General features: G+C 44.5%; 2 protein-coding genes and 1 long non-coding RNA gene across 5 annotated transcripts in view; 2 read left to right on the plus strand and 1 right to left on the minus strand.

The window, feature by feature from the left end:
- The first annotated feature begins 964 nt into the window (after nucleotides 1-964).
- On the plus strand, nucleotides 965-3,089 carry LOC144368548 (uncharacterized). Its single transcript, XR_013428342.1, has 2 exons — nucleotides 965-2,071; nucleotides 3,020-3,089. It is a non-coding gene; the product is annotated as an uncharacterized LOC144368548 (long non-coding RNA).
- On the minus strand, nucleotides 2,960-16,859 carry Polr3c (RNA polymerase III subunit C). 2 transcript variants are annotated; one of them, XM_078027684.1, is made up of 15 exons: nucleotides 16,709-16,859; nucleotides 14,568-14,734; nucleotides 13,777-14,032; nucleotides 13,489-13,674; nucleotides 11,960-12,048; nucleotides 9,378-9,482; nucleotides 9,152-9,244; nucleotides 7,502-7,582; nucleotides 7,212-7,263; nucleotides 6,642-6,702; nucleotides 6,033-6,183; nucleotides 5,210-5,311; nucleotides 5,055-5,104; nucleotides 4,580-4,729; nucleotides 2,960-3,129 (listed from the first exon to the last, which is right to left on the minus strand). In XM_078027684.1, the coding sequence occupies exons 2-15, from the start codon at nucleotides 14,712-14,714 to the stop codon at nucleotides 3,048-3,050; spliced, it is 1,605 nt and encodes a 534-aa protein (XP_077883810.1). In that variant the 5' UTR covers nucleotides 14,715-14,734; nucleotides 16,709-16,859; the 3' UTR covers nucleotides 2,960-3,047. The 2 variants fall into 2 exon arrangements, with proteins under 2 accessions (XP_077883810.1, XP_077883811.1); XM_078027685.1 differs by lacking the exon at nucleotides 16,709-16,859 and adding an exon at nucleotides 16,519-16,687.
- A 172-nt stretch (nucleotides 16,860-17,031) lies between these two features.
- The window catches only part of Rnf115 (ring finger protein 115), a 91,303-nt gene continuing 84,930 nt past the window's right edge, over nucleotides 17,032-23,404 (plus strand). For both annotated transcript variants that reach the window (XM_078027679.1, XM_078027680.1), the window contains exon 1: nucleotides 17,032-17,273. In XM_078027679.1, coding sequence (XP_077883805.1) covers nucleotides 17,172-17,273 — 102 coding nt within the window. In that variant the 5' untranslated portion in view covers nucleotides 17,032-17,171. The remainder of the gene's footprint in view (nucleotides 17,274-23,404) is intronic.

The following is a 23,404-nucleotide window of genomic DNA, read 5'->3' on the forward strand; positions in this document are numbered from 1 at the left end:
TCTGGGTGTTTCTGTCCTATCCAGCCCGGTCCTGGCCTCCTGGCCGTGGCACCCACTGCAGCTGCTGTATCTGGTTCCAGCCACATAAAGGCGCTCACTTCACTTGGGTTTGGTTAGATCCGGACCTGGGATTAGACATGTTGATTTCCTTAGCCATGGCCTCTCCCTGGCCTGTTCTGAGCACAGCAGACCCACAGGTGGAATGGAGAGAGACATGGGGCAGGGGCAAGAGGGATGCTACTGGTTGTTCTTGTTTCTCCCTCCTCCCAATCCTTAAGCACACTCAGTTGGAACCATGTTGGTTGGGTTCCCTTGAGTCTTAAGTTCCATTTTCTTCCTCCACTGCCAGACCTACCTGCAGCTGCTGCCCTGACTCCTGGGAGATCACAGGTGGATAAAGAATGATGTGATGGTATTTGGGGAAACCCCAGCTCTCCTAGGATAGGCAGACTAAGAAGAAGACAGCCAAAGTGAGAAATTCCTGTTTTTGAGACTTCATAAGTATAGTTGTAGGATGAAACCAAATGCTGGCTAGAAGCTGAGAAAGTGGATAATGTGGTGCGGGAGGGACATGGGGAGGGTTGTCGTGGCTTGAGGACTCCAGTCTACCCACACTTCACCGGTTCCCCAGTGCCCAAGGCAGGTAGAGGCTATTCTGTGGACTTTGGGGGTCGTTGAGGTCTCAGTTAAATAGGAAGGACCTCTTCCGGGGCCCTGTCTCAGCTCCCATAATCCCAACGACCCGACCCGAGACAAGTGGCCCTGGGGCAGCTGTAGTCCAGTCTCCTCCCACAGCTCTCCAAGTCCTCCGCCAGCAGCTGGGAGTCCCGGAGGGCAGGTCAGAGGCCAAAACCTGTCTCTAGTCCTCCCTTACCCACGCCCAGGATGGACCTGGACTTGGGTTTCTCGGCTCAGGGCAGGTGGGTCAGCTGATCAAGTTCCACATGTCCACCTACAGTAAGTGGAGCCCACCGGGCACGGAGGTGGAGTTCGGCAAACGCCCCCCCCCACCCCAGTGCGCAGGGTGCGCTGCGGCCCCTTGGGGCCCGCTCCTCTACCCTTCCCAGGCTGGAAGGGCATGTGGGGGAAGGAGGAAGCAGCTTTCGCTGGCCTGGGCCGGGTCGCGGGGAGCCCCGAGAGTACGTGTCAGCAAGATGTCAAGGAGGCAGAGTGGCCGCCCCGGGACCCACACCCAGAGGCCGGGGCTGCAGGCCCAGGCCAGCCGGGCCGTGCGGGGCGGGGGCGCTCGGGGGGATGGGCCGGCCAGCCCGGGCCTGGCCCTGGTCCCCGCCGCTGCCCCTTCCCGACCTGGAGCGGAAGTCGCGCGAAGCCTCCCAGGAAGGGCCTGCGCGGGAGGGCCCGGCCCGCGGGGGGCCGCGCGGTCGTGGGTGGCCGCCCTCCGCCGCGCGCCCTCTGGCGGCCAGCGGGCTCCCCGTCCTGTTGGGGACGGTCCCCGGGCTGCTGTCCTCAGGCCCCCGCTTCCCCTCCTCCGACTTCGCTGCTTAGGACGGTGATCTCCGACGGACGCTCCCCGGGGCCTTGCCACCTCCCGCCACCGCTCTGTGCACGCCCCTTAGAATCGATGACGTCCGTCCCCCAGTCACTCAGGCAACGTTGGGCACCGCCACCTTCCCTCACCTCCCTCAGACCCGAGTGCCCGGGTCCTGTGGCCTTGCTCTCCTGGGCCTGCAGAGCCAGTTCCCAGCCTTCCTCCCTCCCGCACGTCCCCACGTCCTGCCCCAGGTCGTCCTCTGCAAGGAGCCAGAATGAGCTTAAGTGGGTTCACTGTGCTCACACGGTGGTGGAGTTCCCTGCCACCTGCCCGTACTGCCCACCGGGGGACCTGCTAAGGCCAGGCCCCAGCACAGCCCTGCAGTCTCTCTGGCCTACATTCTGGCACCACCCGCGCCCTGTTTTCTAGTCCTCGCTATTTGTAGTTTGCACAAAACCCAGCCTCTACCCCTTTCACCTGGAACACCCTTCACCTCTCAAGCCACAGATGGTCCCTTTCCTCTCTTGCCTCTGTGCACCTGGCACCGACTCCTCCACTTCAGCTCTTTGTACCCCTAAGGTCTTGCTCAGTTCTTGGTACTAAGTTAACTATGCTGGGGGGGCTGAGGGCAGAGATGGGCTTTTACTAAGTTTTGTATATTGCATTAATTAGCACTCTCGTTTAAAGAATCAGAACAAACACTGGTTTGGATCATAAACAACATGTAACTGCTTTAAATGAATTGAAGCTGCTGGGACAAATTATATCCATGATAGTGAGAGAGAATTTATTTATTTTTAAAGAGAGGGGGGGGGATTTTTAATATTTACTTTTTAGTTCTCGCGGACACAACATCTTTCTTTGTATGTGGTGCTGAGGGTCGAACCCAGGCCCCACGCATTCGAGGCGAGCACTACCGCTTGAGCCACATCCCCAGCCCCGTGAGAGAGAATTTAGAGTCGTCATTTTCCAGAGACCATGTGAAAAGGAAAGCGATAATTTACTGTTTGCTTATGAGAAGCCTGGCATTGTGCTGTGTTCTACATTCATATTTTCAGATGTACTAGAAGCCCAAATGTGACTGCTTGAGCCAATCCACCTGTTAGCCCTAAAAATAGGCTTTCCCTCCACTTCATGGTAATCTTCCACATTCCCTACACAATGTGTGTATGTGTTAAAAATTACAGCTCAATGAAATAAACAACAGACTTTTGAAAATGGAATTGATGGCTTAGGGAGAAATTTCTATTGTGAGAGACGTTCAAACACAGGTGTGGCTAACTTCTTGATAACAACTGATAAATCTTATAGATGATTAATTTTAATCATTTAAGGTTCTTTCTACTGCCAAGATTTGATGAGGGGAGAATATAGTGATGGGTCTAAACCAGTCAGCAGACTTGAAAAAATGTGTCAAAATTTTCCAGGTATTTTCATAAAGGAATTTTCAGTATAAGAATCTGCAACTTATTCCACTTAAAAGAATGCATCCAGGCACCTCCTTTATTTTTCTTTCCATCCCCCCAGATCTTTTGAGGAAGATGCTTCTTCTGAGTCATTGTCTCTTCATGGTGCTCTCGATGTATGACTCCAGCAAGAAGATTGTTTCATCTACCTGGATCTCACTGGCATCCAACCTGAATGAAAAAGTAAAAGCATTGCCCAGACCGAATGTTCGTTAGTATATTTAAATTTAGAGGATGGGGTAGTGTCTTGGTTACCCTTGAGAAAACTGGGTGGAAAGCAGAAGAACCAATAAATCACTTTTCATTTACTGAGCATCTTTTATGTGCCAGGCACTGTGGAAGCTGCTGAGTGTGTACAAGATAAAGCCTCCGTTTTTAGGGAGTTTAGCCTAACTTGCAACCAAGAGAAAGACTAGCACACATAAAGGTGTAGGTAAAAGGAGCTAGTGTATTTTAAAATCGTGAGAAGCTAAGAGTGGCTGAAGTGTAATGTTAGTGGTGATTAGGAAAAGAAGGGGACTTTCTTAACCTGATGTAAGCCACCTAGGGGAAAACCCACAGCTAACATCATACTTAATGGTGAAAAACCTGAACGCTTTCCCCTAAGATCAGGAGCAAGAGTAGGATGTCTGTTCTTGCACTTCTACACAAAAATTGTTTTTTTTTTTTTTTGAAGGTGTAGTTGGACACAATGCCTTTTGTTTTATTTACTTATTTTTATGTAGTGTGGATTGAATCCAGGGCCTTGCCTGTGCTAAGCGAGTGCTCTACCAATGAGCTACAACCCCAGCCCCCAAATTGGTTGTTTTTCTCTATACTAGCAATGAATGAGCTAAAATAGGGACAGATAGGTAAAGAACAAACAAAACAAAACAAAAAACTTGGGAATAAACTGACAAAACAGGTGAAGTCTTGACCACGGAAAACAGTAACTCATTGTTGAAGGAACTTAAAGATGACCTAAGTAGATGGGCAGCATGCTTGTTGTGCTCACAGGTAGAGGATTTTAATGTTAAGATGGCAGTGTTCCCCAAGGCAGTCTGCATGTTCATCGTTATCCTGATTCAGGTGGGTGATGCAGAGTAAGAAAAAATGAAGGTGCTATAGGCTGCTATGAAATTGTGAAATTCACTGTATATCACACAAAGTCTGGTCTTTATACCATAAAGATAGGTAGTCAATAAATCATCTGAAATAGTGATATTATCAACCATTTTAAAGATGGTAACTTTGAAAGCACCATGAGATGGTTTGGATGAGGAAGTCATGGGAAGGTCTGGAAGAGATGTGTGAAGGTCTGTACGGGGACTAGGATGAAAGGCCATATTTGGGATACGTAACTGAGCTGAGGAAGAAGACGGTGAGTTTAGGTTGGCCCATGTTATCCCTGAGGTCTGGCAGGATATATATATATATTTTTTAAATATTTATTCTTAAGGTTTAGGTGGACACAATATCTTCATTTTACATTTACGTGGTGCTAAGGATCGAATCCAGTGTCTCGTGCATGCTAGGCGAGCACTCTACCTCTGAGCCACAACCCCAGCCCGGTCTGGCAGGATATTGCGATGGATTTGTCTGGAAGGTATTTCGAAATATAGCTTGAAGCTATGATGCTTACTTGTTGACATTCCGTTTCAGGGTCTCCAGCTGCTGGCGTTCAGGAGCTGTGATCATCTCTTCTATTTCTTGTAGCTGTGCCTCCTCTGCACCTGTGGCCTGCATAGATGCAATGATGGCTTCTACCCTCTGGGACTTTTCTAGTAGACGCCTGTCAGACAAACACAACTCTGAGGCATCTTCCTTAACTCTGAGGTTTTCTTACCCTTTCTCCCTGAGGCACAAGTTCCCCTTTCACCATGTTCCTGATCAAAGTGGATAACAGCACCTTTAAAGACATTTTCTGTAGACTTACTCTGCAAAATTATTTGGGGGTATACTGGAAAAGTCTAGACTAATGCACGATTTATGCCAACCTAAAACAATGATTCAATTAACTAGACTGGTTATTGGATAACTGTCTCCATTTCTATAGAAAATTCCCTTTAGGCCTTTGATCTTGAAAAATGTAAATGACAAATGAAAATGCTACTCACTTGTTCTCTTTGGTTTCAAATTGTCTCCTTTCTATTAAGTTGGCTATGCTCTGAGGAAAGAGAAGAAAGACTAGTTGTATTATTTAAAGTGGGTAGAGGTGGCACAGGATGAAACATCTCAGTGAAGGGAATGGGAAGAAACCACACGAGGTTACCTTGTAGCACCTGTGCAACAACATCCGGGCGGCTGACAGGACATTCACAGTATATAAATAGAAGGTCCTAGATGGGGCATGGTCTGGTGTTTTGGGAATTTCCTATTTGTCATAGAAAGAAAAAATAAGAAAAATTGTACGATTTTTTCAGAATTGGCAAAGTAAGCACCCATCCCATTCAGAGTCATTCAATTCTCTCTTTCACTAATACTTTCCCCTTCCCTAGTCATCTAGTTGCTCTGTTTATGACACAATCAGCCACATGAAGACTGCATAGCCCTGATTTTTTCATTTGACTATCAGCATCCTGAGTGGGAAAGAAAGGGAAGGCAACTAATACTTACTGAGCAAACTCAACATGCCAGGTGGCTCATATTTGACCTTGACAACCACACATGTTCTTATGCCACAATCTGTCACCATTGTTTAATGATGGTAGGTGACTTGTTCAATGTAACTGGGTAAGAGGCAGAGCTGTGATCTGCTCTAAAACCTATTCTACTACTTCCCGATAGCGTTTCTGACACGGCTTTGCAAAGACCCAACATATGCTATTGATAGAGTTAAGGCTCGGGAAAGGATAGGAATGATGGGAAAAAAGGGAAGCATGGTGTTACGGCAAATCCTTGGCTACCTTTCTTACTAGGCCAGTTAAAGCTCCACAGTATACTTTAAGTGCTTGTTATGTCTTTGTTAATAAATTTTTCTGTCTCATAGCTGGATTCAGAGTTTGCTTGGGGACTCAGTTTGCTTGAAACTCTACTTCAAGAGTTTTTCTCACTCTAGCACAGTTTTGCTGGTTGGCATTTATATGCATGGCTACCTGGAGTGATATGAAATTTTCTGAGAGCATCTTATATAGCATATCCTTTGCCTCCTTTGCAGGAATCATTGCAAAGTCCTCCACCTGCTTCTGCTCCAGGTGTTTCTTTTGCAAAACTAGACGGAATATTCTGGCACAGCGAGATCCGAATCTGGAAAGAAATAAACAAAGTAAATAGCGTACCAATACAAAAAAAATCAACATTAGCTCCTGGTCTTAGATGGTTGTTGTCCTAGTCCACAAGTGGAGCCAGGACCAAAAGAACAGCAATCAGAGAATTCCTTCACATCTCCACAGGCTGGTGATGGTATTGTTCATCATAAAGGAGTCACCAACTGCTGACTCATTTGAGTGCCACAGTTATTGTGTTACAAGACTTTAAAGAGGCTGGTTAATTTGCATCACCAGGAATTAAACGGTGTTTTTTTGTTTTGTTTTGTTTTGTGGGGGGAGTGAAGAGTAGTAGTAGGTGGGGTCCATAGCTGTTCAGTGGAAAAATGGGGCAAAATGTGCCTTTACTGATTACTTACATAATGATTAAATGCTTGTTCAAATGAGGTATGGATAGGAAGTGTCTAGCTCCAATCCCAATCAGAATGACCCCCTTACCTCTCCTGTACGACGGATTCCAGAGTCGCTGTGGCTAGAGATGCTAATGCCTTATGGAGGTCTTTATGTAGAGGATTAAGGTCACTTAGTAATGTTTTAGCCTTGTCATTTTGACAGTTTTATTCCTAAGTTTCTAATTTATAATTAAAATTTTATTTTTTACATTAGTTTTATTTATGGTATGTAAGTTTCTTAAAATTTTAATTAATGAAAATGTTTAAGAATTTTGCTTAACTAAAATTTGGTTGAGTAAAATTTCTTTTTATTTTGTCAATAATGTAGTTAATTGAAAATTCATAGAAAAATAGAAAGTTACTTCAATTTTCTAATTTATTTAGTATAATAAACATTACCAAATCTTTCTTTCATAAGTCACCATTCTGCTTTAAAGCTCAGGGTACCGTAATAACTAAGAATAATGGGTAGGAGTAGCACAGTGCTAGAGAGCTTGCCTAGCATGTGAGAGGCACAGGGTTTGATTCTCAGCACTGCATATAAATAAGTTAATTAAATAAAGGTCCATCAACCACTAAAAAAATTTAATGAAAAAAGAATAACTGGTAAGGATACTGATGACATACATTCCTCCACCACTGTCGCCAGACTTTCCAACAAACTCTAGCTATTAAAAAAAAGAGAAAGAGTGTTAACTGAATGGAAAGTCCAGTGATTCTGTTTCCAATGGAGTGAATCTGGCCAAGAGTCTGCAGCAAGTACCTTTCCTATCAGATGATGGTGGGGAAACTGTCTGAGCTGGCTAGTACAGAATGAGGCTACAGGAGAATGATACTAGGTGTCAGTGGCAGAAGTAAATTGTAAACAGAGGAGCAGGAAAAAAAAAAGTGCAAAAATAGACTTACTGGATCATCTGCCAGCAGAGTGAGATACTGATCAAGAACTTGCTTAGAGATGTTATAGCCAACCGGCAGGGATCTGAAGATCTATGGAGCAAAAGGGGACACTGAAAATGGGCTTGATAATTTAGGATTGCTAACATTAATAAAGATGTTTTAATTTTAGCTATCACAAGTATTAAAAAATGTTCAAAAAATATTCACTGTAACACTGTTAAGAGTAGGAAAATAAGAAACAACCCAATGTCCAGTAATAAGGAATTAAAAAAAACTACAGCATGGGCATTAATGGGATAAAAGAAGTCTTATACTGTCATATGAAAAAAGTAAGTTGTAGGGCTGAGGATGTAGTTCAGTGGTACAGTGCTTGCCCAGCACGTGAGAGGTCATGGGTTTGACCCTTCACCACAAAACAAAAAAAAAAATGAGTACAATCTCATTTTTTTGGGTTAAAATAAAAATACATAGATCTACATATATGTTAGGCTATATGTTAAAAAAATGCTCCGAATAAACATATATACCAAACTATTAACAGGGATCTCTGGGGCTGAGATTATGTAAAATTATGGATATTTTAAATTGATGTATATTACAGAAAATAAGAAGCATAGATCTTAAGGGTTCAATTTGATCAGTATTGATAATTGTATATACCCATGTAACTACCAGGCACAATAAAGAACATTCTACCACCCTTGAACCTTTGGGTAAAGGGTAACTTTAAAAAATTTAGCCACAACATTCAATTTAAATAAATTATGAAATATAAATATATTTGATATATTAGGCATTAATATTTTAAAGATAATACAAAATTTAGCTGGGTACAGTGGCATAAGCCTATAATCCCAGCTACATGGGAGGCTGAGACAAGAGGATCAAAAGTTCAAGACCAGCTTGGGCGGGCTGGGGATGTGGCTCAAGCGGTAGCGCGCTCGCCTGGCATGCGTGTGGCCCCAGTTCGATCCTCAGCACCACATACCAACAAAGATGTTGTGTCTGCTGAGAACTAAGAAAAAATAAGTAAATGTTACTCTCTCTGTCCCACTGTCTCTTTAAAAAAAAAAAAAAAAAAAAAAAAAAAAGACCAGCTTGGGCAACTTAGTAAGACACTGTCTCAAAATAAAAAACCAACAGGGGCTGTGGATATAACTCAGTGTAGAGTGCCCTTGGGTTCAGCGTCCAGTACACAGACACACACACACACACACACACACACACACACACACGCACACACACACACACACACACACTTCAAACACAAGGGGTCAAATACAAATAATGCCCAAATGCCAAGGTTCTCAAAGATTCTTTTTAAATTTTTTTGAGATAGGATCTAACTATGTTGCCTAGATTGGCCTCAAGTGATTATTTTGCCTCAACCTATCCAGTAGCTGGGACTACAAGGTGCACACTACACACACTGCTAGTGAATTCTTACAACAATTAGGAATAAGTTATATATGACAAATAAGTAGATTTTTAAAAGCTGGATCCCAAGAGACCAAGTATTTCAGTGCTCACCACTTGAAGGTAATCTAAATAATAAAAACCTTTTCTTTCAAAGCTTGGGCCTAGACCCTAGGCTCCACGTATGATAATTGTTATAATATCCACAGGTCTTAGAAGCTAGCACAAAAACGTGAAACTCACCTCATTGGAAGACAACGGTTGGGTGAAGGGGGCACTAGAGGGAGTGGTAATCTCACTCATCCGGAGCATGGTCCGCACAATCTCACTGCTTGTCTGGGTTTGAAAAGCAAACTGGGATTCAGAATTAGTTGTGTTGCCCAGATCTGGCTATGTGCCAAGGGCCACATCTGGCAACTGAATTACTTTATTCCCTATGATCACTGACAGACCCCCATGTAGATACGACCTGGTCCATCCTGTTGGCAACTGCGCTCACAATGGCTTGGTCACGGAAGTGTTGGTGGAATCTCTCAAGGTTGGCCTGCCAGTAAATCCCATCATCTGGAATGGGCTGAAGAGGAGAAAAGTATTATTAGAGAGAAACGTTTAAACAATGCAGAGTTTTCTGGTGAGGAGCTTGGATTTGACTGTTCACCGTTTCTTTTCCTCTACTATAACAACTAAATTGGTTGCAGAAAAATCATACAATCATATGAATTAGTGTCTTGATAAATTCTAGCTTCAAATTAGTTCTCCACACTAATCTCCAATCTATTTCTATTTTAACTCTTTTCCATTATCTCAAGTCTCCTACTTGATTCTTTCTTTCTTACTTTTAGCTGATGATCTTGCCTTTGATTTCACAGAGAAATCAGAAGTCATTAAGTAAAAACTCACTTGACTTTGTGCACACATCCTCTTTCTTTCTTGCTTTAAAAATTTTTTTTCTTTCTTTTTTGGTAGCACTGGTGTGTGGAGAGGGGTCAAACTCTGGGCCTTGTGCACACTAGGTAAGTGCTCTATCACTGAGCTATACCCCCAGCCAGATCTCTACTGTGTATTTTAATTTTTGACATGTTTATCTGAATGTTTATGGATACAGTGAAATATCTAAATACACATATAAAATGTATAATGATCAGATCAGGGAAACTGGCATTATCTATCACCTCAGAGATGTCTATTCTTCATTATCCTTAATGTTGTTAACTGTATTTCAGGTTCTAATCATGGCTCAACTGGATTATAATAGCTTCCTAACTCATTTTCAACTGAGGATTGAACTGAGGAGTGCTTTACCACTAAGCAGTCCTTTCTATTTTTTATTTTTGAGACAATTATTAAGGGTATAAATTGCTTAGGGTCTCACTAAGTTGCCGAGGCTAACCTCAATCTTGATGCTCCTGCCTCAACCTCCTCAAGTTGCTGGGATTACAGGTGTGCACCACCTACCCTGGTGATTTTCACTAAAAAAACCCAAAAAACCAAAAAACAAAAAAACACATACACATTCATTCTCTCTCTCTCTCTCTCTCTCTAAGGGAGTAACCGGGATTTTCTGGTTCTAATCTTGTGGCTTTTGCACCACTCTCCCCTTTCTCCTAAGAATGCTTTTATCTTCTTAGGTCACAGTTCTGCTAAAGGATCAGATGAAAGCTACGGAGAGGTCCACTAAAATATGCACATGAGCACAAGTACAAGTGGACTCTGGAATCTCCCATGGAGCCAGACAAGTTGTGTGAACAACGGGCTATACATCTTTCTCCATTAACAGATCCTCCTGCCTTCAGGATACAGGCCAAACCTTAGTTGATCAACATGTGCTAGTATTCCATATCTGCCCTTAAGGGGTTTATGTTCTACCGAGGGCACAACAGCAAACACATACATAAACAATATGTAATGTCAAACATGAATATAAATGCTGGAAGATAAGGAAATGGAAAAATGTGTAGACTGTGAATAGGGCTGGGCAATGGTTTTGAACTCCAAGAAAAAGAGCATTTAAGCTTAGATCTGAATGATGACAGAGGCAACTACATGAAGCTGTGGTAGAAAACATGTGAAGCAGGAGGAATAGCAAGGAGAAAGCCTCATGTGTTTAAGGAACAGAGAGAGTAGATAGAACACAGTGATCAAGAGGGAGAGTTGGGAAGAATGAGAACGATCACATAAGGCTTGACAGTCTGCAGCCTGCATTTCTTGTAAGATAATGAGAAGCTACTAAAGGAGTCCAGTTGCTGCCCCCCCCATCCCCCCCCCCCCCCCCCGCCGACCCCCAGTACTGGAAATCAAACCTACGGCCTCATGATGTTAGGCAGGCATTCTACCACTGAGCTGCCTCCAGTCCTCATGCTGTTAGGCAGGCAGTCTACCACTGAGCTGCCTCCAGTCCTCATGATGTTAGGCAGGCAGTCTACCATTGAGCTGCCTCCAGTCCTCATGATGTTAGGCAGGCAGTCTACCACTGAGCTGCCTCCCCAGCCCTCTGTATTTTTTATTTTGAGACGAGGTCTCACTGAATCACCCAGGCTGGTCTGTCTCAGCTTCCTGAGAAGCTGGGACTACAGATGTGCACTACTGTGCCCAGTGAGTGATTAAAAAATAAACAAACAAACAAAAACTTAGGGGATGGTGTTCTTTACCAAGATGAGGAAGCTTGGGAGGGAGCAGATATGTGGGAGGGGGATATCAACTATTCTGCTTTGGCCATACTAATTTTGAGACACTTACTGAAAATCTTTCTAGGAATGTTGAGAAGGCATATAAATATAGGAGTTTAGGCCTAAGTGTCCTTCTGGACTCATTTCTCACTATTGGCCCCATGTGTCTACATGTTCTAGCCATACTTTTGCATATACTGGTACACCGTTCAACGCATGAAGTGTGTTAAGCCTCAGAAGGAAGACACAATGGTTCTCGTCCTTCACTGGGTCACTCCTGACCAGTGATATTTGACATTTACTCCTACTACCTCTTGGGTTTGTTATCTGTGTGCTCTTTCTGGCAGGCTTCAGGGTGAGGAGTCTAATCAAGAAGCTCCATTACCTCTTTGTTATCTGTGGTATGTTTTGGTCTCTTGGCTCTGGGTTCCCCAGCAGCATCTTCGTCAGATGATCTCCTCCTTTTACCTTTTCCTGCCAAATAAAACAAATCAACAGTTAGGTTATATACCATCTAATGAGAGAAATGACCAAACAAATCAACAGTTAGGTTATATACCATCTGATGAGAGAAACGACCAAACAAATCAACAGTTAGGTTATATACTATCTGATGAGAGAAACGACCAAACATGAGGGCAGGTGTATTTTCACCCCAAAGGCTACCTGTAGGTTAGAGCTGTTTAAGAGGCTGAAGAACTAAAAGAAATGCTTTCTTTTTCCCTCAAACTGGTCCTCCTCCAAAGCTTCCTTTCAGTAATGGCATCATTATCCTCTCACATGTGCAAGTTAGACACACAGATGTTATTTTTGATACCTCTTTTAACTGTTTCTTATTCTTTTCCTTTTTTTGAGGTAACAGGGATCAAACCCAGGGTCTTGTACCTGTTAAGCAAGTGCTCTTCCACTCAGCTGCATCCCAGCTCTTTTTATTTTGAAATAGGGTATTGCTAGGTTGCTCAGGCTGGGCTTGAACTTGGGATCCTCTTGCCTCAGCCTCCTGAGTAATTCACTACTTCTACATCAATTTTCCACCAGTCTGTTTTCGTTTACTATTTGCCTCATCCTCCTATCCTTTCTGTAGATAGAAAAATATTTCAGAAATGTAAATTAGATCCAGTGATCCTGGAGGCTGAGGTAGGAGGTGCAAGTTCAAGACCAACCTCAGCAACTTAGCAAAGACCTAAGGACTTAGTGAGATTCTGTATCAAAATAAAACATTAAAAAAAAAAAAAAAGGGCTGGGGATGGGGCTCAAGTGGTTAAGTGACCCTGGTTTCAATCCATGGTGCCCCTTGCCCCCACCAAAATGTAAATTAGGACATGTTAATTCCAAGCTTAAAAATCCTTAGAATAAAGCACAGGTGCTGTATAAGGTCTTGCTTGACTTGGCCACTGCTTATTGCTCTGACCTGATACTTCTCTTTACTTTGTTCATCTTGTTCTAGCTACTTTCTTTTATTTCATAAATGCCCAGTTTTTTTCCTTATTGCATACTAATCCCTTTGTTAAAAATGCTTATTCTCTATTACCTCATTGGTTAGTTTAAAATCTTAGCTCAAAATCTTGTTTCAAATCTAAGCTCCAATTTTGCTTTCTCAAAGAAACATGTGCCCTAACCCCATGCATAACTCTACTCTCCCATTATATATTTATTAACATCTTTTACTTCTCCTTCACAGTACTTATCACAGTTTTTTTTATATATCTATGTGATTGTTTGATTAGTGTATATCTCCTATACTTCAACTTAAACTCCAGTAGGGTAGGAATCATGGTTTTCTCATTATTTTATACCACAATGTCTGGCACTGAGTGAATACTTGGTAAATGCTCAATTGATTCATTCATTTAACATTTATTAAATAAGAATGCACCATGAGGGCATTATGGTTCTATGTTCAAAATCTCTTACCTATCAAGCTCAATTTAGGAACCAGGTACATGTCCTTTTCATTAACAACAAGGGTTGGGGCAGGTGGTGGTGGTCCAAGATCTGAATTCTCAATGGTAGGCACTAAGGGACAGCGCTGTACAAAGTGTGTATCTGCCAGTCGCACAAACGTGTTTGACACCTCAGCATAGTCCATGGTCTTGCCGTCTGTACAACAGAAGGAAAGAGGGAGGTCAGATGGCCTGAGATGACAGCTCATTCCTTTAGTCAGCCAACCGATGCTCTTGCTGACAGATATACTGCACTTACCCTCCATGGTTTCTGTGAGTCGGTCTGCCACTTTCTTCACAACAGCGGACATTGTCATTTTGCCATTCAACAGCAGCTCCTCGACAATCAGCTCTCCAGTGTCGCTGTAGAGTGTTTTGGTAGTATAGATGTACCGGGGATATCTAAGCATTCGCAACACCCGGCTGCACTGAGCTTCATACTCCACCACACCACGTTTATGCACTTGATATATCACCAGGTTATGTTGGATCAGGACACAAAGGGCTTTTTTCACCTAGATAGAATTCAAAAGAGAGACCTGGAGACAGAGCTCATAACTGCTGGCATTTTTTCCCCCTATAGTTTACTAAACATCAGCGGATGGCTAGATAAGAATTTCTGTTCTTATTTCCTCTCTGTTGGAGTAGCTAATAACAATCAAACATCAGTAGAAGAAATCAGGAAGATTCCTTGCTATGATGTATATATTTTCTCTGATCTTTAGCTTTCACATAACGATTTACTTTCCTTCTATCATTCTTATTATTACTTAAAGGTAGTACTGAGATTAATAGATTGATTATGAAAAAATGAGATGTAGCATGGAAAGAATAAAGATTTATTTAGTCACAGTGATCTAGGAACACTCTGAGAAACAAAACCTCAGGGCTGAAGTATCACCCTCTGTCCCCACAGGAAACATTGTTATATCTTAGAGTAGGCTTTTCCACTTCAACTTTTTAGGATAAGAAGCAAAAATATTCCAAAAGTTGGTGGAAGACATTAATGAAGTAAATTAAAGATAGCAAAATGATGTCATCTAAACATACCTGATCCAGTGATGTTCCCGTGTCATGGGCAATTACTCTAAGTGGCTGGCTGCCAGTTCTGATTAAGTGAACTCCAATTTTTTCTACAATCTCTCCAAAATGCTCTTGTAGCAACAAAGAACACAGTTTAATTTCCGCTTGAGTCATTGTACTGGGGAGTCTCAGAACTAAGAAAAACAAGAATGTAAATTCATGTATTTTTTTTGGAGGGCAATTTGACAATACATATGAAAAGCTTTAAAATATTACACATATATGACCTCACAATTTCATTTTGGATAGTGTTCCAAGGAAATAAAGACATCGTTCATTTTCTTTATAATACTGACATATGGAAACAACCCAATATCTAACTACAAATTATGGTATACTTATGTACAGATGAGGCAGGACACCAGATAGGAAACAGGAAGCAGGTTCATTTGGCTGCAGCAAGGTTCAGAGGGCACAGCTTTCGCTGTAATCAACTAATCCCCCTGAAACTCAAGTTCAGGCAGTTTCAGAACTTTATACCCAGTGTGTAAGGTGAAGGGCTCAGAAGTTCACACAGAAGAGCTTTTCCTTTCACTTTTCTGGGCAAGTTAACTCTTCAAGTCAGCGACTGACAAGGGGAGAGCTTCTTCTCCCCTTTCTTCCTTCCCCCTGCCAGCTGTTACCATGGAGCCCAATTAGTAACCTTTTCTCCTTGAAATGTGAACATCTGTGTGAAGCTCTGGCCCAAAGCCAGAGGCCTAGTTAAAATAATCTGTTTTTCTTATCAACTCTGCATTTGCAGGCACACTTCCCTTGAAAACCTTTACAAACTGGGCTGGGGTTGTGGCTCAGTGGTAGAGCGCTTGCCTAGCATGTGTGAGGCCCTGGGTTTGATTCTCAGTATTGCATATAAATAAAATAAATGTTCCATTAACTAAAAAAAAAAAAAACTAAGTAAAAACTTTACAAATTGATACACACATAATAGACAGTCATAAATGTTTGTGAAAAAAAAAATAGTACAGAGATGTTCATCACCTGGAGTGCTGATCTCTTTCAGGCTGCTGGCCAAATAAGACAGAGCAACAGGAAATAGGAAGTTTAACTACATTGAACTCCTTTGCTCATAGTCTTAAGATCAATTATGGGGAAGATTTCTGGAGAAGCTTAATTAAGATTTTCTGTGGATGGAGTGCCACTACACTTATACAAAGGTATATACACTAACATTTAAAATAGTTTAGTACAATACATACTAGTATAAAATAGTTCCTAATATAAACAAATCACAAAGAAAACGGGCCTAAACTTCAATTACTGTAGAAAAATTAAAAACATCTATGTACAAAAAAAAGATTGGAAGTCTGTATGTCAGGTTTTATGGGATTATGTGTCATCCTAACTTTCTTTAAAGATTGAGTGTAGATGATTAGCCAGGCTGCGCAAGCCTGTAATCCCAGTAGCTCAGGAGGTTGAGGCTGGAGGATTTGAAGTTCAAAGCCAGCCTCAGCAATTTAGCGAGGCCCTGAATAACTCGGTGAGACCCTGTCTCTAAACAAAACACCAAAAGGGCTGGGGCTGGGGCTCAGTGGCACAGTGTTTGCCTCTCCTGTGTGAGGCACTGGGTTCGAGTCTCAGCACCACATATATACAAAAAAAACCCTAAAGATCCATCAACAACTAAAAAAAAAAAAAAAAAAAAAAAAAAGAAAAGGCTGAGGGTGTGGCTCGGTGATCAAGCGCCCCTGGGTTCAATTCCTGGTACCAAAAAAGGAAAATGAATGAATGAATAAGCAAACACTGAGTGCAGCTGACTTTTCTGCTGCAGACCTTAGTTGCTGCAGAGTCCCCACTGTTCAGCGGGTGAACAGGCAGTTAAGGGACTCAAACTTAACAGAAATGGGGGTTTCAACGGGGAGCTGCAGGTCCTGGCGCAGCACCATTGACTTCTTGAGCTCGACCCCTTCACCGTACAGACCCGGAGGGCTGCCTCGGGACGACGCCGGGTCCCGGCTGCGGCCCCCACAGCGCGGCCGCAATCCTGCAGCTCCGCGCCCTGGCCCGCGCTCCGCTCCAGCCCACTGCGCTCCGCTCGCTTCACACAGGTCCCGCTTCTGGATCCGGTCTCTCGGCCGAGAGTCAGAACCGCCTCGTCTGGACCCACTAACCTCGGGGTCAGTGCCAGTCCACCAGCGGCAAACGCCAGGCCGCTGCCTCCGCACGTGGGCTCCCGGCGCCCGCCCGTGGTCGCCGCGCCCGGGGACCTTCCCGGAAGCAGATGGTCCCCGCCGCGGGTGCCGCTCTACCCGGAGTGTCGGTGGTTTCCGGGGACACTCTTCCTTTCTTCTCGCTGGCAGGCTGGAGGACTGGCGAGGGGTGGTTGGAGTTGCCGGCGGGCGGGCTGCGGCGGGCGGACTCTCCTTCCCACGCCTCTCTGGTGCCGGGAGGCGGGCCGCCGGGTCCTCCCCGCGCCGCCGCCCTCCGGGTCCGGCAGACTCACGTGACCCACGCGGACTCTGGAGCGACGGGTCGCGCCGAGGCGGCGGCGGCGGCGAGCGCAGCTGCGAGGTCGCGGCCTGGCGAGGGACCGGCCGGCTGCCCTCGCCCTCCGACAGCCGCGGCGGGAGGAAAATGGCGGAGGCCTCGGCGGCCGGGGCGGACGCGGGCGCCGCGGTGGCCGCGCACCGGTTTTTCTGCCACTTTTGCAAAGGCGAGGTCAGCCCCAAACTGCCGGTGAGCGCCCCTGCCCCCTGCGCGTCGGCGCCGGCCCGGACTCCCGGCCGCGGGGCCCGGAGCGGCGTCCTGGGCTTCCCGCAGCCCGCGGTCCCCCGGTGCGGCCTCCCCGGCACCTGCCGCCCGCAGTCCCCTCGTCGGCTGCGGCCCCGGCCCTCCTGCGCCCCTCCGTCTTTTGTCTTCCGGCCCAGCCCTCTGGGACCTGCGCCGGGGTCCCGCCGCTCCCCGCCGGCGCCCTCCCCGGACCCGCCCGGACTCGGCCGCGGCTCCCCGTCCCCTGCGGCCCTGCGGCCCCGAGCCGGACGCTCCTCCGCAGCCCGGGAGGCCGCGCCGCCGAGGGCCGAGGGCCCCAGCCGGGTCGGAGGTGGGACGCTCTGGGGAGGGGACTGGGTGGCTTCCCGTCCCCGTGAAAGCGAAAGGCCGAGGGTCATGACTTGCAGATGGCCGGCCCTGCCGAGGGACGTCGACTCCGTGTGCTCTGGCTGCGTGCGGCCGGCGTCCCCGGACCCCTCGCGCCTGCCCGCCACCCGCTCTGCGCCCCCCTTCTCCTAGGGAGGAGGCCAGGCCGGCGCGGGGACCGTGCCTCTGCAGAGAGCCGCTCTTCCCGGTTCTCCGGACCCCAGCAGCCAGCAGAGAGGCGGTGCTGGGGTGTCACGGGCTGGCCAGGGCCGGCCCCCAGACCCTCACGCTGCTGTGGGGGACCCCAGCCTGGACGAATGTCGGTCCTGCCCCCCTCCACTGTTTTTTATAGAACTAGTAATGGTTTCTTTCCCTCAGGAGTGTTTAGTTTCAGTCTTAAGACAAATGGAGTGTAGTGAATTAGCACCCAAGGAGTGTTTTAAAAGCCTTTTCACCTAAGAGTCATGTTTTTTCCAGGCCTTTGTGATGTTCTCTTCCATCTCTTTTTGTCTCATCCCCAAATGCGTACTCCTACTTCTATCCAGCGCTGCCTGGCTCCATTTGCTGGTCTCGCTGTGTGTCCAGGTCCTTCCTGCCATGTTTCAGGGCTGGGAAAGCAGACACCTTGTATTTTCCAGTAGCCACCAGAGCCTCCAGAACTCTCTCCGCAGAGGGGAGTCAAGGGATTCAGCTGTGTGACCAGGGACAGCTCGGTTGAGTATGTTTGGTGCCTTGGTGTACGTTCTCTTAGGATCTTCAAGTTGTTCACTAACTTGCCTTTTAGGGTGAGAAGACTTAGCCTAAATTTCTACAGTTTATTATATCCTCTTATCTCAAGTCTTCATTTCAGAGGGGTAATTTGAAAGGCTTTTTTTAAAACTTTATTTTATTTGTTTATTCTTTCTTTTATGTAGTGCTGAGGATTGAACTCAGTGCTTCACACATGCCAGGCAAGCACTGTACCACTGAGCCCCAGCCCCAGCCCTTGAAAGGCATTTTTAAAGTGTTTTTCTAAACCTTAGATGCCTGGAAAATTTCTTTCTTTCTTTTCTTTTTTTTTTGTACCAGAGATTAAACCCAGGAGCCATTAACCACTGAGCAATGTCCCCAGCCCTTGTTTATATTTTATTTAGAAACAGGGTCTTGCTGAGTTGCTGAGGGCCTCAGTAAGTTGCTGAGGTTGGCTTTGAACTTGAGATCCTCTTGCCTTGGCCTCCTGAGCCCTTGGGATTACAGGCATGGGACATTGTGCCAGGCTGAGAATTTCTTGATATTTTTAATCTGATTTGTTATCTGTGTGTTTTTTTTTTTTTGCCGAACTTATAAATCGAGACCTATCACAATTAATATAACCAAATGCTTCCTTTGCTTGATTCCCTGGAGGAAATGTGAAGGAATATGTGGTTATTGCTCTTGAGGGACCTCACCTTTTTTTGTTTGTTTATTTGTTTGTTGAAAGACAAGACAAGGGGGCTGGGGTTGTGGCTCAGTGGTAGAGTGCTCACGTAGTATGCACGAGGCATTGGGTTTGATCTTCAGCACCACATAAATGTAAAATAAAAATATTATGTGCCGGGTTTCTGTTCTCGTGACTAAAAGGCTCAGGGGTCGCTCCAGTTGAACTGGGCTGACTGGGCTGCACGAAGTAACCCCACAAGAGACACAAATACCTTTTTCTTTGGGGTCTCTGTGAGACGGTTCTTCTGACCTTAAGGGTCCACAGGAAGAGAGCATGGCGCTGACCCCTTTTATTGAGGAGAAGCTATTCAAATGAGACAAGGGGTCAGGTTTCAGGGGGCTGAGTCTATCTTCATGATGTCCACTGTCAGCAGGTTGACTGACACCTGGGTAGGCCACACCCAAGGGCACAGTAAGAGGAGGGGACACACACAAGGCACTTCCATGGAAGATTCTATCCTAAACAGGGCAAGGGGTTAGATTACAAAGGAACAGGTGAGCATAGCTTCACCCACGGAGCTGTAGCAAGACACACGCATGCACGAGACACCGACCCAAGGGTGGGGAAAGCTCTGCTACATTTCTGTGACTGAGCACCTCAGCACCCAGCCAGGGAATGTGACTCAGTCACGTGTAAGGTTGGTCTCCCACAGTTGTGCCCACCTAAAACTTAAGAATAAATATTTTGAAAAAAAGAAAGACAAGACAAACATGGAAAAAGTAACAACGTATAGTCACACATTGCTTAAGAATGGGAACAAGTTCTGAGAAGCATTGTTAGTGATTTCATTCTTGTAAGAACATCAAGAGAATGTACTTATACAAAGATAGCTACAGTGTCACTGGGCAGTGCCCTCTTATGGACCCAACCTCTCGGCTCCATGCAGTTGGTTGCATGGCACCTACGTAGGGCATGACTACTGGTGGAGTATGAGGATGTTAGAGTGTGCTGTCGATTAGAGGGAGGGGTGTGTGTGGTGGCACTGGTGCTGTGGGGAAGGTGAGACCGCTGAGGTGGGATTTGTTGATTTTTCTCTTCCCACGTTTTTTATTGGTGCATTATAGTTGTACATAATAATGGGATTTGTTGTTGGATATTCGTACATGCACATAATATAGCAACATAATTTGGCCACTGTCACTCCCCAGCACTCCCCCTCCCATCCAACCCTTGGTGCCTGTCCTCTATTGATCTCCCTTTGATTTTCATGTCACCCCTCTCCCCTTTCTTTTTTTTTTTCCCCTCTGTAGCTTCCACACATGAGAGAAAATAAGAAACCCTTCACTTTCTGAGTTTGGCTATGAGGTGGGATTTAAACTGAGTTTTGGAGAATAGGTACAATTCAGATTTATAATATCCAAAACTGCTGGTTGTGGTGGCTCATGCCTATAATCCCAGCAACTAGTGGGGCTGAAGTAGGAGGATCACAAGTGTGAAACCAGACTTAGCAACTTAGCCTTAGTCTCAAAATATAAAAGGCTGGGGATGTAGCCTAGTGATATCCCCAGTACTGCGTAAACAAAAACAACCAACAGAAGCCTAAGACCATGAGGTAGCAAAAGGAAAAGTGGACTGAGAAAGAAGGGGGAAATATTTTGTCTTACCATTGTTTTTATTTTTTCAAAGTTGAGTGTATAATTGTGTATATTTATGGAGTGGGTCTAGCATGATGTTTATATATAACATGTATATTTATATATAATGTATATGTAATATATTTGTATGTATAGTTTATTCATATTTCTCTCTTTTGTGGCACTGGGAATGAAACTCAGTGGCACTCTGTTGCTGAGCCACACTGCCAGCCCTTAGTTTATTTTGAGACAGGGTACTACTAAGTTGCCCAGGTTTGCCTTGAATTTTCAAATCTCTTGTCTTGGCCTCCAGAGTCACGGGATTACAGCATGTGTCACCATGCCTGGCACAATTTTCAAATTATATACGAGCTGTGGTCGCAACGATGTACAGTAGGAAATCATTATTGTTACCCATTTTTAGGAAAAGGTACAGTGAGGTCAGAGTTCGAGTCTCTGTTTGTATATGTCAGCGAGTTTTACCTTGTTTCATGGCCTTTTCTGTATCCTTAATCCCAGATGTTGGCTTGAAAATGTTGGTTGCTGGGCATGGTGGCACACGCCTGTAGTCCTAATAGCTCAGGAGCCTGAGGCAGGAGGATCAAGAGTTCAAAGCCAATCTTAGCAACTCAGCGAGACCTTGTCTCTAAATATAATATAAAAAAGAGCTGAAGATATGGCTTAATAGTTTAATGCCCCTGGGTTCAATGCCTGGTACCACAAACAAAGGAACAAACAATAAAAAAAGCAAGAACCACCAGGTCAGTAACTCTTGTCCAGTACACGCCCATCTGTTACTGAAGAACCCACTGGAAACTCTGGAAATTTGATCCCTCTGGGAGGACACTGAAAAGGTTTCCACAGTTTTTCTTCCTCTTTTGTGGTACTTTGAACTCACAGGTGCTCTCCCACTGAGTTACATCTCCAGCCTTTGTTTTTTGTTTTGAAACAAGCTCTCACTAAGTTGCCCAGAATGGCCCTGGACTTACTTTTTTTTTTTTTTTTAGTGGACACAGTACTTTTATTTTGTTTTATTTATTTTTAAGTGGTGCTGATCAAACCCAGTGCCTTCCACTGAGCTGAAACTCCACCCCTATGGCCCTGAACTTTGGATCCTTCTACCTCAGCCTCCTTAGTTGGGATTATAGGTATGGGCCACTACACTTGGTTTATAAGGTAACTTGAAATTTCCTCATCATGAGGATCCAGCATACAATAGGCACACATACTTTCTTGAACTGGATAATTGTTAGGGAACCTGACCATCCTTCTGAGGATAGCAGACCCAGCTTATCATGGATACAGTTTTTCATTGTCTTGACTGTTGTATTGCTGGAGGGTAAGATGCTTGGGGTAGTTGGAGGTCAAGAATTATCATCCCTGGGTACTGTCCCCACTGAACACCAGAGACTGGGTATTGTATTTATATCAGTTTTTTTATTTTGGGTTTTTTTTTTGGGAGGTCTGGGGATCAAACCCAAGGCCTCACATGTGCTAGGTAAGTGCTCTGACACTGAGCCATACTCCCAACCCTACATCAGCTTTTAATGAGCTGTTACTAAGTGGGAAGGACTGCTTCAGAGCCAATTCATCTTTTGCCAGTTTATTCACCACATAGCACAATTATAAGTGTTTTCTATGGGACTACGTTGCAAGATTTTACAACTTTTCTGTTATTTCTTCTTTCATCAACTCTAGGATATAGCACTTCTTGATACATTTGGAGGTATATGCAGGCAACAGCAATAGCTTACTTAATATTTAGCCTTGAAAGCACCCTTAGGTTTTTGTTTTTCATTTTCTTGTCAGTCCAGTTACTCTGAAGGATTCATGGTCCCAGCTAACTTTAATGATTGTATTAAGAGAAACAGTTTTGGTTGTTACTTGAGAGAGATTGTAGTATGCCTAGTTCTATGTGGGTTCAGCTATCTGTAGAAAGAATTAGTTTAATTTGATGAAATAGCACTTCTTACTGCTCATCCTGCTGTATCCATCTTTGCTTTGTGTCTTTGGATCCTCCCAGATTAGAGGACAGAAGTTCATTTAGAAAGAAGATACTAAGAAATGAGAAATCATAGGGTATTTAAAAATGAAATGTATTCAGTGGTACCGATATCAGATACGCTTCAAATAAGAATCTCCATTCCAAGTGAATGTTGCTTGAGGAATTTCTCTTTTAAAAAGTGTTTCCTATTCACACTGAAAATAATTTTAGTACCATTTAGTTGAATATTAGGATTTTTTTTTTTAAGTACTGAGGATTAAACCCAGGACCTTGAACATGCTAGGCAAGTGCTCTACCACTGAGCTTCATTGCCAGCCCTAAACTTGGATTTTAAAATAAGAGTTTTTGGCTGGGCCCATGTGGGACATGCCTTTAATTCTGTTGATTCAGGAGGCCGAGGCAGTTTGAGAACAGCCTCAGTAATTTAGTGAAGACTTAAGTAGCTTAGTGAGACCCTGTCTCAAAATAATAAAAGGGGGTCTGGGATTGTGGCTCAGCGGTAGAGTGCTTGACTAGCACAGGCAAAGTGCTGTGTTCTATCCTCAGCAACATGTTAAAAAAATAAATAAATAAAATAAAGGTGTTGTTTCCAACTACTACAACTAAAAAAAAAAAAATTAAAAAAAAGTACTGGGGAATGTAGCTCAGTGGTAAAGTACCCCTGGATTCAATACCCAGTACCCCCCCCCTCCAA

Source organism: Ictidomys tridecemlineatus, chromosome 11 (assembly GCF_052094955.1).
Source record: "Ictidomys tridecemlineatus isolate mIctTri1 chromosome 11, mIctTri1.hap1, whole genome shotgun sequence".
NCBI lineage: Eukaryota > Metazoa > Chordata > Mammalia > Rodentia > Sciuridae > Ictidomys > Ictidomys tridecemlineatus.

What these genes read in the sequence shown, in the direction of transcription:
- Polr3c (XM_078027684.1), bottom strand. Translation starts at nt 14,714, where the DNA reads ATGACTCAAGCGGAAATTAAACTGTGTTCTTTGTTGCTACAAGAGCAT. An exon ending in TCCTAAATTGAGCTTGATAG is followed by an intron (nt 12,049 to 13,488) that starts GTAAGAGATTTT and finishes TTTATTTGGCAG; the next exon opens with GAAAAGGTAAAAGGAGGAGA. An exon ending in AAAATTTCATATCACTCCAG is followed by an intron (nt 5,312 to 6,032) that starts GTAGCCATGCAT and finishes TATGACAAATAG; the next exon opens with GAAATTCCCAAAACACCAGA.